This window comes from Chroicocephalus ridibundus, chromosome 13, assembly GCF_963924245.1.
Source record: "Chroicocephalus ridibundus chromosome 13, bChrRid1.1, whole genome shotgun sequence".
NCBI classification, from domain to species: Eukaryota; Metazoa; Chordata; class Aves; order Charadriiformes; family Laridae; genus Chroicocephalus; species Chroicocephalus ridibundus.
The window spans coordinates 10,577,632-10,590,556 of NC_086296.1; the positions used below are offsets into that span (position 1 = coordinate 10,577,632).

The following is a 12,925-nucleotide window of genomic DNA, read 5'->3' on the forward strand; positions in this document are numbered from 1 at the left end:
ACTGTTTCTACACAAATGTTTTCACTAGGGAGTTAGTAAGAAAAATGCAAACATATGCTGGGGGTGGAGAAGCTTTCTCCTGATAGATATAGATAGATGAAACGGATAAAACAAATGCAATTAACTGCAGAGGTATGCTTCTGTCACTGGCTAGTTTTAGCCATTTAACTAGTTAGCATCAGGACCTGGACATCAGCCACACAGCGTGACCAGCAGCACACTTGACTGTGCCATTTTGGATGACAACTGGGGACGGTCACAGGTACCACAGCATGGCTCTCGGCTCTTCCCTAGCAGTCAAAGGGACGTGCAGGCGACTGCTTAAAACATCACGTGCATTGGAATTAAAATGTCTGCATAGTCTCCTGGATAAAACATGCTACTGACTGGAAAATATTATTTAATCTTAATTCTAAGTGGTAATACTCTTGTTCTTATTTACTTTTCTGCAGAGCTTAGTGATGGTTAGAGTCAGACTGTGGTATCGCTGTGAAAAGACGCAGTGGCTGTCAGCTCAGCCTGCTCGGGAAACGTGGGGAAGGATGATCTTTCTGTTCTGCATTTGTCCATTGGCCAGTTAGTGTCCCAAAACTGAGATTCAAAGGCACCACTGCTATTGAAACAAAATAACGTCCAAGAAAGTCCTCACCCTTCAGGTATTTCCGCAGGGAAAAGACAACAGATTGGAGGCACAGGAGCTGTAGAACTAGGAAAGAAAACTGAGGAGCCTAGGGCAGGAGTAGTGACTGGCAGTGATCTCCTCTCTATCCACACACTTTACTACGTTTAAAGGACAGCAAGCATTAGCAGAGGAAAGGAAACATAATTTTGTTTTCTGGTCTTTTTCCTGTATGGATAACATCAGACACTTCAAAGGCTCAGATATGCATCATCTTACCTGCAAGCTATGCAGAGAGCAGAGAGCAAAGCGAGTGCAAAGAAGGCGATGCCTGTTACGATTGCCAGTATCATCATGTTTTCCTTTCTCTCCTGCCTCACAGCATCTACAGTGCCAGGGTCAGTGATGTTCTTGTATTCGAAGAGCATTGCAAAGCCTCGGCCCCGGTCTGTGGTGGTGATCAGTTCCATGATAACCTCAACCATTTCCAGAGATGAACCAAAGACCATGGTCTTGTTTAAAGGTGAATTTGGTCCACAGAAGCGAGAGGAAAACGTGATGAGATCGGAAACGTATAATACATCATGTGGACAGACATCCACTGCTGACTGTGGGCTGGAGGAGATTTCCACAGGCAATACTGTTGTGGGAAGAGTCCAGCTCTCTACCGTAACTTCTTCTCTCTCACTAGCAGCTAGGTGGGCAAGCAAGATTTTCCCTTTCAAATCTTCTTCTGTTTCCAGGCCACTGGTATTTTGCCTCCGCATTGTGGCACTACCAGCCACAGGGAATGGCAGCTCTTCTGGTTGAGCCTTGATAATCACTTTGGGTTCCTTCATCTGCTTCGACTGGTTTTCTTCAGATGCTTGTTTGGCTTCATCTTTTTTTGAGACAGCTCCTGGAAGTTCATCCAGGTGACTAGCAAGGTCCTTTGACTGATCTCCTGTGCTGCTCAGATTCTGAGTCACCTTTGACATCCAGGTTTGGAGAGAGGGTTTTGTAGTATGGAGAGCAAAGTCCAGGTTTTCTTCAAGAGAAGGCATGTCCTTATTTCCTGCTTTAGCAGGGGCTGAAAAGCCATCCCAGGGGGTTGGAGTTTCACTAGAGCTCTCAAAAATGTCAAAGTCAAAAATTTCCAAGATAAGATGGGTTCTCATGGGAATGAAAAATTGCCAAACGCAGTGTGTCCCCGGGTAGTAGTTGTTTGGAAAACCCGGTGATAAAATCAGGCCTCTTTCCATTGATTCCACCACTGCACCACAGGAATAATATACCTGGGAAACAAAACAGATAAGCTTACAACTTGACAGAGATGATATACAGGGTGCAGCCTGCTAGACCTAGTGAAGGTCCTACTTGTTTCTTGCCCTTCAAGGACTGGTATAAGATAACCTCAAAAAGGGGGAATTCATTAAGCTTGTTCAAGTCTATCTTGTACTTTCCCATTTGGAGCATTAATCTAGTATGTCTAACGTGGACAGCCAGTCTTAGAGGCTATGGAAGTGTATATGGAACAATCAACCTCCACAGAAATATAACCCTGATGAGTAATGCCTATAATTATCACTTTCTACTACTGATCATAGTAGTATCCGTTCGTGTTGCTGACTAACGTGCAACTTTTTGACCATACAAGTGTGTTGTCCTAAACAGTTGGTTGTGTGATTAAAATCTTCAGAAGTTAAAGAAAAACCGTGTCACCACAGCATCTTGAACTCTGTGTTACTTTCATTACAAAAACCTTTTAATGTAAAAAGAACCCCAACCTTGCATTGATGATTACCCATGATCCATCCACCCAACTCATCTGTTTCAAAGACATTTGGTCTTATTTACTTCAATAGGCAGTAAAATCTAGGTGGATTTCATTGGGTAAATTGCCTCTTCTTCAAATGTAAAGCCTCTCAAAATAGCGACAGCAGATATCAGCTCTCGCTAGTAAACTAGCAATCAACATGCACTTTACATAACCCAGCGAGAGTCCCGTGTGAAATTTGCTATTTCTTCTTTCTCCATAAATAGCCTGCAGAATCCAAAGAGGAAGGAAGTCCATAAATGGTGGCACCAGCTACCATGCTGCTGCTTCTCTAAAGGTACATGACTCTGTTTTCACACATTGTATTTACAACTACCATCTCCCAAAGACTGTCAGAGCTTTTTCTCAAGACTTTTTTTCCACAAATTTGGAGAGCACCGAGCCCTGTCTGCACCTTGGGCAATTTTTTCTGAAAAGGAGGAAAAATAAGTCAGAAGTACTTAAGGTCACAAGCCCTGTCTAGGGGCATGCGTTTACAAGCATTAATTGGAAAAGAAAGGGAATGCTTTGGGTTTGGTGGGGGTGGGGGGTGTTGGAAATGATTAGTCGTCTTGGTCTGTTATCTATTTAAACACAAAGGAAGCTTGGCAGTAGAACAAACAAAGCTTATGAAGTCCATATAAAGCCACAAAGATCAAAATACTACAGACTTTTCTTTTCCTCCTAGTCCCTCCCCTTGGCTCATATTGAAATGGAAAGGAAAAAAAAAAAAAAAAAAGCAATGCCAAATGTTAGAAACCTTTAAATAAAAACAAAAAGCCAGACCTGTTCTGCAAGGCATGAACTTTGTTTTCCAGCAGGTGCTTTTTGTATTTGGAGTGATTTCGGGGTGGATGGCAGGGTGGCAATAGAAAAGGACGAAAACAGCAGCGTGGGTGGAAATTGTATTCAACTTGAAATCCAAACTTTGACTTTTAGAAGTGTCATTTAAATTAAAGCTTATGTTAATTACAGTGGAATAAACTACAGGCTTCTCATTTAAGGCACCTGGGCTGGACTGTGCCTTGAAGTCTCAAGTGGAAAAGAAACCACATTCATGTGTCAAAAATATATTATTCTCTGTCTGATGCCTTAGGAGTCCCACAGCGTGTAACACCAAAATAGGTTAATAGAAATTCACTGATCTTTTCTCTAGGAGGTAAAATTCAGGGGTTTAGTCTGAATTAGCTAATTAATGGTAAAAATCCAGGTGAAAACAGGAAAACTTTACACCGCTTTAAGAAGCTATAGATCCTAACATTTACATCCATTTGCTAATTCACATCAGAATTACAGACACATTTGTCATCACTTGGATTTTACTGAAAACTAGCTGGTTTCCAGTGAATATGCTCCTCTTCCCTCAGGGAGAGGATTGCTCCTACACTTGGAAGAAGCAAAAGGGGCTTTCTATGGCTTCCCTCCATCCCAGAATATCAGTGCAGACTTGCCTTTGTCCCATGCTCCTCTCTTGAGCTCGCATTTCAATAAGATATTTTCATAGCAAAAACCAGCAAATAATGCCTAACTTTTCAATTCAACTAAAAAATGTACCCAGTTTTGGAGCCAGAAAGTGCACCAGATCTGTTGCTATTGCAGCGTGGTGCTCCTGGATGTGGGAGGATTACAGATTGGCCCAAACCTCCTTAAATTAGCAATGATTGAGGGTTGAGATTTTATTTTGAGGAATATGTGAACTGATCTAGTTGCCTTCTTTCAGACCCCGAGAAGGCGCCTGGAGGCGTTCACTGTCCCCCCTCTACTACCAGAAGACTTTGTTAACACCCGAAAGCAGCAGCCATCAGCTCAGTGCATCTTGTGGGATTAATCACCAAAGTGCTGAATGGGTAAGTGCATCCCCCCCATAAATCCCTCGCCCCCGCTCCCCGGATAGGCTCCCTTTCCTGCCCGCATTTTCACTTGAATCTGGCATCATTTGGAGAGAAACATCTTGCAGACTCTGTGCCCGTCCAAGGAGTCTCGGATTCAAACTCAAATGCCTCCTGTTCCCCTGCGAGCCATGTTGGTGGCAATATCTAGCTGCATCCCAACAGGTACCCTGCATCCCTGAACCCAGGCCAGGGGGGATTTGTGCCATGTGTGCATTCCAGAAATAGGGCTGAAAGGTCACGGCGGTGGGGGAGTTGTTCATTTATTACGGCTTGGGAGCCTGAAAAGATTCAAGACTTGCTCTGAGACCAGGAAAAAAAAATCCACAAGGGACAGGAAATACAAGACAGATCCAAGGGAGGGGAAAAAGGATTTCTGATGAATTTATAATCCACAACTGAATGACTGACAAAGCTGTTCAGTTCATTTGAATCGTCCATTACGAAGGCTGAGCTTCATGAATTAGACACAGATGTTCCCTTCTGCAGCAAGTTATAGACTCAAGGGCTTTTGACAGAGGCATGCAAAAAATCTGGCACATTTTTAATCTTTGCAAATGATAGGTTGTTGGGTTTTTTTAAAAACAACACTTGATGTATGCCCACACCAATTAGGTCAATTATGAGTAGGGAGAACCAGATTACCAGTCTTGTTCATCTGCTTTTCAGTACTTCCCGCTCTGGCGAGGAGTCTCAAATGTTTAAAACCAGTTGTGTTGAGCTGAACCTCCAGCCCGCTCTGGTCAGGCGTATCCTACCTGCCCTCTGAATTAGGATAACCGGGGAACGGCAGTTAGTAGGCTGCAGAGAAGGAGAAACTCAAATCCCAGCTATTGCTTCCTGGGCAGAAATACAATGGTTGGATATTTCAGAACACGACAAGATGTTGCATTTCCCCTTTTCACAGTACACAACCCACTCAGAAGCTTAAATCTATGCCCATTACTAAACCTGCCCTATGGTCACACATGCGCTTACCTCCTCCTGTGCTGACATTTGGACTCTCTAGAAACGAGCAGTTAATGTTGGCATCAGCTTCGAGCTACTTAAAAAACACACATGTAATGAGTTATAAGGCCTCTGCACCAGGAAACACGGGAGTAAGGAGTACGGGACAGGACCTCGCACTAGTCCCTCATAGGTTTTGCTGAAGCCCAAAAAGGTGAAGTAGTGATAAATTTTCTTCGTTTGTGTTAATGCTAGCTGCAAGTAGCTGCTGTTTGCAGCATCCTGGAGGACGCCGTCCTGCTTGCATCCCATGCACAATCCCAAAGGCTGTTTATTTTTAAAGTGTGTTTATTTCAAAGAAGAGGAAGGAGGACATCCTGTCTTGATGTTTGTCATTCCTCTGTGAGCACAATCTCAGATTCTCTGGCTTGGGGCCTGCCCAGTGTAGTTTGTTTTCTTTTATAACATACTCACCCAAGAAATATCAAGTTTTCTTTGTGCGTACCCAGCGTCAGAGTGAAAGCCTCAGCAGAGGAAACTGGAGACACACAGCAGAGCCACTAAATTTCCAAGACATCCTTGGGGGCCAAGCCACTCACTTAAGAGAGATACGCAACTGCAGGCTTGCAAGGAATTGATGTGCGAAGATCATAACCCACTTTGCCCTTGTTCTTGCCTTATGCACATCTCAGATTCTGTGCATTCCTCGCCTGTATTTCCAGTTTCAGGCAGATTTAAAAATGTCACTTCCACTTCTTTTCAGAAATGACAGAGAAGGAATAATCCACTATGTTTCAAATGGACTGAATATTTAAGAGGTGCTGCATTTATTAGTCTTTTCAGGAACAGACATGTATTATCTCCTTATCCAAGTTAAAGGGCTTTTTGGTCTTTGCTTGAAGACTGTACTAGAAAGATTTAAAACTAGAGTAATGAGGCAAGGTGAGGACAGAAGCTATTTATGCAGACTTTAGGCCCTTAAAAAAAAAATCACTCTGAAGTCAAAACACTTGGTGATGATCCTGTGTTTTGACTGAAAGTTTCTTTTATGTTTTGTCCCTTCCTGTAAAAAAAACCCAAAACCCACTGTATAAATGATCCTTTACTGATTATTTGTTTATTTATTTATTTTTAAGAGTAGGAAAGAGAGATCCCCTCCTCAGGTAGATTTTTTGCTTAATTTAAAACACAAAATCCACTGCAGCTGCCTGGTGCCAGACCAGGACTGCAGGCAGTATATGGCAGTTCTGTAGTAGCCTTATCTCGTCAGCTTAGAGCTGATTCAGCAGCAACCAGAGAGATACGCAATTAGTTTCTGGACAGAGATGGATGCAGTCTTAGAATCCAAGATTGTTCAGTCTGGATGGCTAAATTTAGCCACCTGAGCTCACCATAGTATCAGTGGGGTGAAAATCCAGCAAGCTTTATTTAGGATCCCTCACCCCTCCAAAATTAAAAACATCTTATGTGCACACATGCACGCACATGTGCGTTTCTTTCAAAGGGCTGGCAATGCTTGAGACTACCTCACCAGCTCCTTCACATTTTATTCTGCCCCAGGGACCCCTTTCAAACTCTGGCTCCACCAACGTCTCTGCAATTGCTCAAAACATGCAGGGTGAGGTATGGTATCCCGGCTACTTCCCCCTTCTCCCCTCCAAACACAGGAGGTTCGTTCCAAGTTAAAGATCACTCGGACTCACTAGGACATTTGAACAGAGCCAACCACCGGGGATGAAATATGAAGTGGCCCAAACTTTCAGCCAGCGCAGAAAGAAAATTCTAAACCTAGGGTTTTAAAAAGAAAAGGAGAAGGGCAAAGGGAAAGTGGCCATTCCGCACTCCCAGCTTAAGGGGGGAAAAACAAAATATAGACAAGACTTTACTTGCTGACGTGGCTGGAACTAGCTGCAAAGCTACCAGAAATACAATTCTTGTGGTTCCCAGTGAAAGTCCCAAGTTCTTCTTTCACAGTATTTCCAAGTTAGGGAAGTCTGAGCTTTTTGGATGCTCGTCAAATACAGGATCTGAGGAAAGACTATCCCAAGAGTAAGATATAAAACTCCAGTGTGTTAGTTTAAGAAGTGACCACATTTACTTCACTAGCTGACTGATCTAGAGATCAAAGCTGGTAGGACTTTTTCCAAGTGGAGGACAAAGTTAATCAGAGACTTTATAAAATTAGCGCTCTACTTAATTTTGCATTTTCAGCTCTTCTTTGCATGCAAGGTTTATTTTCTTTCATTAGTGTGAACTAGATACAGCAGCAGCACATATAACCTATTTTTCCACCTGGCAGCATAAGAATTCCTGGAAGTGCCTTGGAATCACCATTTCCCCCTCTGCCAAATTGTCTTTGTTGTTTAAAGCATGAGACAACAGCAAAAGGAGACTCTCTTGTCCTGTTTTAGGACATCTCTTCAAGTATCTCTGGATGCTTGGAAATAACAGAGCTGGCAGAAGTAGATCAGGAATATAACAAAATTTATTAGTTATTAGGAGGGAGTTGTGCCTGTCTCCTTTTTCCAGTCTTTGGGTGTGATTTTTTTTTTCCATATTGATCTCCAAAGGAGTTATCATCAATTATGAGGGTATCCTGCTTGCTAAGGGGTCTCCCTCGCCTTCCCAATAACCCTGACCCAACACAAACCTGCGCACACACTTTGTATTCTCTCCTTCCTCCCTGAGCAAATTCATATAAACAAGCCCTGAACAGGGCTCAGCTGTGGGACTCTGAAACTGGACTGAGCGTACATTTGCTTTTAATACATCTCTGGTATCAGAGCAGTTGCGCTCACATGTTTAAACAAGGGTCTAATATTTCTAGAAGTGAGTGCGACCTGCTGGATTTAAGCAAAACCAAAACTGCATTTTTTAACAGCTGCTCTGTTATTTCAGTGGTGGGTAGCGGCAGTTCCACCACATGAAAGTGATTACGGATGTGACATTTCCACTCTGCAAATCCCATTTTCAGGAAAGAACCCGACTCGTCTTATATTCCTTCTTGGCACACGTCAGAGAGCTTCGCAGGGCCCTGTTTTCACACCTATCACCAAGTTTTCTATTGTTTTTAATGGTTTACAGGACCTTTGAAGAGAACAAATACTATGCAGGTAGAAAGGGAAGGGGACTATGAAAGCCTATTGCTGCAGGAAATGAGGAAAATAACAGTATCGTTAGAAGAGTAGAGGGGGGAAGCAGGACTGCAGTGCAGCAATTAGAGCAAAGAATGCGAAGTCTGAACGAGACTTCAGGACTTGGAGGCCTAAATATGCCTCAGACTGTAGGCATGCTATTTTCTCTTATTCTTTCCATATGTGACTTTGCTGCAGCTGAGCCCGGAGCTCAAGCATCACAAGGAGCTTGCTTGGAAGGCACTGCTTTATTTTAATGGAGAACAGATAACCTTCTCCTTACTTTTTTGGGGAAAAAAACTACCAGGGCAGATGGTAATGTTCACATACCCTTGGACAAAGGCTCTGTCCAGGGCTGGCAGGGCTCAGGATACCCTCACCTGTGCTGGGTTTCCAAGGCCAGCTCCTGGCGCCTGCCTGGAGATGCAGCATTAACGGCGGCAGCTTGCCAAACCGTTAGGCAGACCATTGCCACAACAAATCTCTGTGAATCAAAGCAGCTGCAGAAGAAGTGGCAGGAGAAGGTCAGGGATCTCATTAGAGCCAGGAGGCCCCCCCAGCCACGGCCAGGTCCCAGCTTCACAGCTGCACTGTATTTTGATACCTGGCCCCCAAGCATAATTGCACCATGAGGTCACCATCCCTTGTCCTCCTCCATCCTCTCTGAGAACAGGAGGTGGGGAAAAAAGGATCACAAAAAACCCAAACATGGGCACTACGACAACCGCCAGGCACAGCAGCGCGCTCCTGGTTCTGCAGAGAACAACAGACCTCCTCATTTAACTCCAGAGATGCAATGCCTTTTTCTCCTTACAAAAAAATGCTTGTTCCCAGAGACACAAACAGAGGCTGTTTTCCGAACAATCACCCATGGAACGGCGCAGCTTTCCACAGCATGATCAGCAGCATACGCAGTCTGTGCATACATTCTAACTTGACATTTTGCACTTGCCTTCGGAGCAACCAGAGGAAAGGCAGCCTAGTGCTCTGCTGCTGTGGGGAGGTTCAGGTGAGAAGCAAAACCAGCTTATCCTTATTAGGCCAGAGATGCCAACCTACACTACCATAATGAGCAACAGGCAGTATTTTCTGCAGTAGCCATAGATATTTTGAGCATCTGATGCAAGATTCCTACGTAAGGCCATGAATGTAGATCACCCAGCTCTGGGAGCGGGGCTTTGCTGGCTAATGTGGCTTGTCTCCCTCTGCAGACAAAAGCCAGAGTTGTTTCCTGCAGAGGGAAATTCAGAGCAGGAGCTAGAGGTGGTCTCAACAGCCCTCTGAAAGAATATCTTCCCCTCTCAACAATGGCAGGAGTTCAGAAGGCTCAGCTACCTAAAGCGTCATAGGTGAAGTCTCAGGATATTGAAAAGACAACAAAACCATTCTTGCTCTTTTTCCCCATATCGTAAATAGGCAGAGGTTTTAGTTCTCCTCTTTCCATTCTTTAATTGAGATTGAGTCGGATTCACTTACGTCCTGGTTTGAGGGCCACAACAACCTACAAGATGTCTTGCAAGTTACAGCTATGTAAGTCTGGCTAAGCAGAGTTCTCTCTCCTTATCTGGTTCTTTCTTTGATTTACACTTTTAAGGCTAGACATTCTTAGGATGAATAGCCTTTTCTCTGGGGTTGGCAGCAGCCTGGCGGTTTATGGGTACTTCTGCTACCTGACATTTCCCCAGGTTGAAGTTACCACCACAGGAGTAACCCTGGCATTCACTGATTACTCGGTAATTGTTGTATGCCAAGGTGTAGACATGATCCTGAAGCAGATAAAATATTTGTAGGAGTGTGAAATGCAGGTAGAAATGCCCTGGAAGAGACCTAGGCCAAGGCATAGGACGTTTCTAATTTTTTTCTTTAATTTCATTGATACTCTTACATCCAGGTGCTTTTACTAGAAACTAAGTGGTAGGTCTTGTTCTGAAATCCTCTTCAGCTCTCATTGTAATATTCATTTCCTTCTTCTGATCTTGGTCTGAAAGGGACAAAAGCCAGATTGTTCTTCTACAAAACGGTTTGAAAAATCTATTTAAAATATGCAAATCCAGTGCTTGGAAAGACCCACTCAACTAGGCAGCGTTCCTCTGGGGACTATAACTATTACACTTAGAAGTGTACAAGTAGAACTATTTTAAGCAGAAACCTATCATTAGTATCTCATAAATTTGTCATGCCATGTTCATGCAACAAACGCAAGTGAGACATGTCATTATGAGAGCAGTCTGAACATTGGTTCTCCCCTTTCATCCCAACATTAGCTTCTATGGCTAAGGAAGCATACACAATATCTACGAGAACATCCACCAGGGAGTGCTAGAATTCACATCAACAACCAGCTGCTTCTTGTGGACTTTTCAGACTAATCCTTGGAGGGGGGGAAAAAAGCTAACTCTAGTGACTGGACACTCAACAGACAAATAGAAATTCTCCAATACAGATGCAAGATGCCATACCAAATAAGATCCTACATCTATGCAAAGCTGCCATCCCTGTTCTAGGCTTGGTTGTTTGGGTTTTTTTTGCAGAAAATGCCCTCATTGAAACATACAAAAAAATGTAAAGCTTTAGAAAGAGAAACAAAGGCATCATTTAGTGTGTCTCCTCAGGCAAATAATCATGAATATGATGGGACCATCATAAATAAGAGTAAGGCAGTGTAACGAAGAGCTCAAGATGCCATGGCCATTTGCTTCAGGGTTTAATAGGTCAGCATAGGTCTTTTTTCTACTAGAGCAAGTTCTCATTAACAAAGAGTACAAAACACACCATAGAAAAAATTAACAGTAAACGATAGGGCTGGTGGGAACTGACAGGGGTGATGAGGGAGTTTCTAGAAGATCAATCTGGTTTTCATTTTCTATAAATCGAACAGGCCCAAGCAGTTCAAATTAAAGAGTGGAAAACATGGTTAGATTGTTTGAACTGCTTGGTAACCAGAAGAAATATATCACAAAACAAAAGCTATAGCACTGCAGTAAAAGTTTGCTTGTAGAGTTCAGTATAAAAGTCCGTTGAGCAAGTTATGTATACTCATAGGAATCTGTAAAACTAGCGTTTCTAAATTAACTTCATAAATATAACCTCCCAAATATGCGAGGGAGATTTAAATAATGAAATCCATATGCAGCTTAGGTGCCCAAAACGCTTTGCTTGGCTTTGAAAGTACCAGAAACAGGAGAAAGGGGAACTGAAAGGCAATCCCATGCAAATTTTGCTGGCCACTTCCCAGGAAACAAATTTGGATCTTTAAAGGCCAACAAAACACACACATGTATGTGTAAACTGGCCTTGCAAAAAAGAGAGTTGTTTGTGCTTGGATTTCCAGCTGCATGACCCTATTGTTTCATCCAGACACATCAGATGTTTCACATGTTGGAAGTCTATTGTACAAACAGATGGAGAAGGAAACATTCCACATGTGAAAGCCAAAACCTGCAAATATTCCGTATCGCCACTAGCACGCTGCAGAGTTGTTACCACAACTCTTTGAGAACCAGGTTGTTCTTTCACTAAATGCGACTAGCAGGTGTGAGGGCTTATGCAGAAGACAGGGATAGTGATCCTTAAAAAGCAAACAAAGAAAAAACCCTCTCCCTTTCAGGCAATATTTTTAACTAGGCTTCTAATGGAGCCATTGCTGCAGCTGAGGCTGGCCATTCAGAGGTCTGTTTCGGTCTGAACGCGCATCCCTAGTTTTGGATGGTACACAAACAGCAGCGCTTCTCCCCACCTCGTTGTTCCAGGATTAGTCTCCTCTTGTGCACTCTGCAAAGGGAAATTTCCAAGACTCCGCCTTTGCCAGGATTTCAGAGAGCAGGATGCTTGTAAACTTTACTTTACTGCCTACACATAAGGAGAGACCATGAGGGCACAGCAGGGAGGGTGTAGAAGAAAGCAGAAAAAAGCATCAGATAGTGCAGCCAGAGGAAAAAGTAAGCACTCGGTTTGTTGTTACAGGGTCCCAACCAGTGAGCAGCTTATTTTTCCAACTAAATCTGCTTTGCAGACATCCTTTCTTCTTCCCCATTCAAGTTTCAACCAGGAAACCTGGAATAAGTTACTGTTGATTTTAGAGGCAAATCAAAGTGTTCAGCCTGCTAAGCTTGCATTTAAAGTTAGTCTTGATGAGCAACTCCTTGGGGCCCTCGTATTCAAATAGAGAGGTCTCGGATTCACCTGAGCTGCCCATCCATGCAGATCTATAATACAGGCAGGGAGACAAGGGAATGGGCAGCCTGTGCTTCAAGCCTCAGCTTCAACTAAGTCAAATCCAGAAAAAAAATCCCTTTAATAAAAACTTAAACAGTCAAAGCAGTGGAATATTTACTAACCAAGACCAGGAGAGGGCTGGATTTAGGTAGAGTAAATGGATTAGATCTCCTGAGATGTCCCGTTGCTAATCCCAAACTAAGTACGGTGCAGAGCAGGCACACCCTCCTTGGAAAGGCTGAGAAACCAACTTTCTGGGATTTGGATCAGGTTGGACGGTCAGAGGCGTTCCACCCCAGACCTCCTGTGTTCAGGAAGCTGTCCT

At 43.4% G+C, this 12,925-nt stretch overlaps 1 protein-coding gene across 2 annotated transcripts in view; it reads right to left on the bottom strand.

Moving 5' to 3' along the window:
- Nucleotides 1–12,925, bottom strand: part of LOC134522774 (mucin-17-like) — a 34,331-nt gene that overhangs the window by 15,251 nt on the left and 6,155 nt on the right. For both annotated transcript variants that reach the window (XM_063350839.1, XM_063350840.1), the window contains exon 2: nucleotides 899–1,893. In XM_063350839.1, coding sequence (XP_063206909.1) covers nucleotides 899–1,893 — 995 coding nt within the window. The remainder of the gene's footprint in view (nucleotides 1–898; nucleotides 1,894–12,925) is intronic.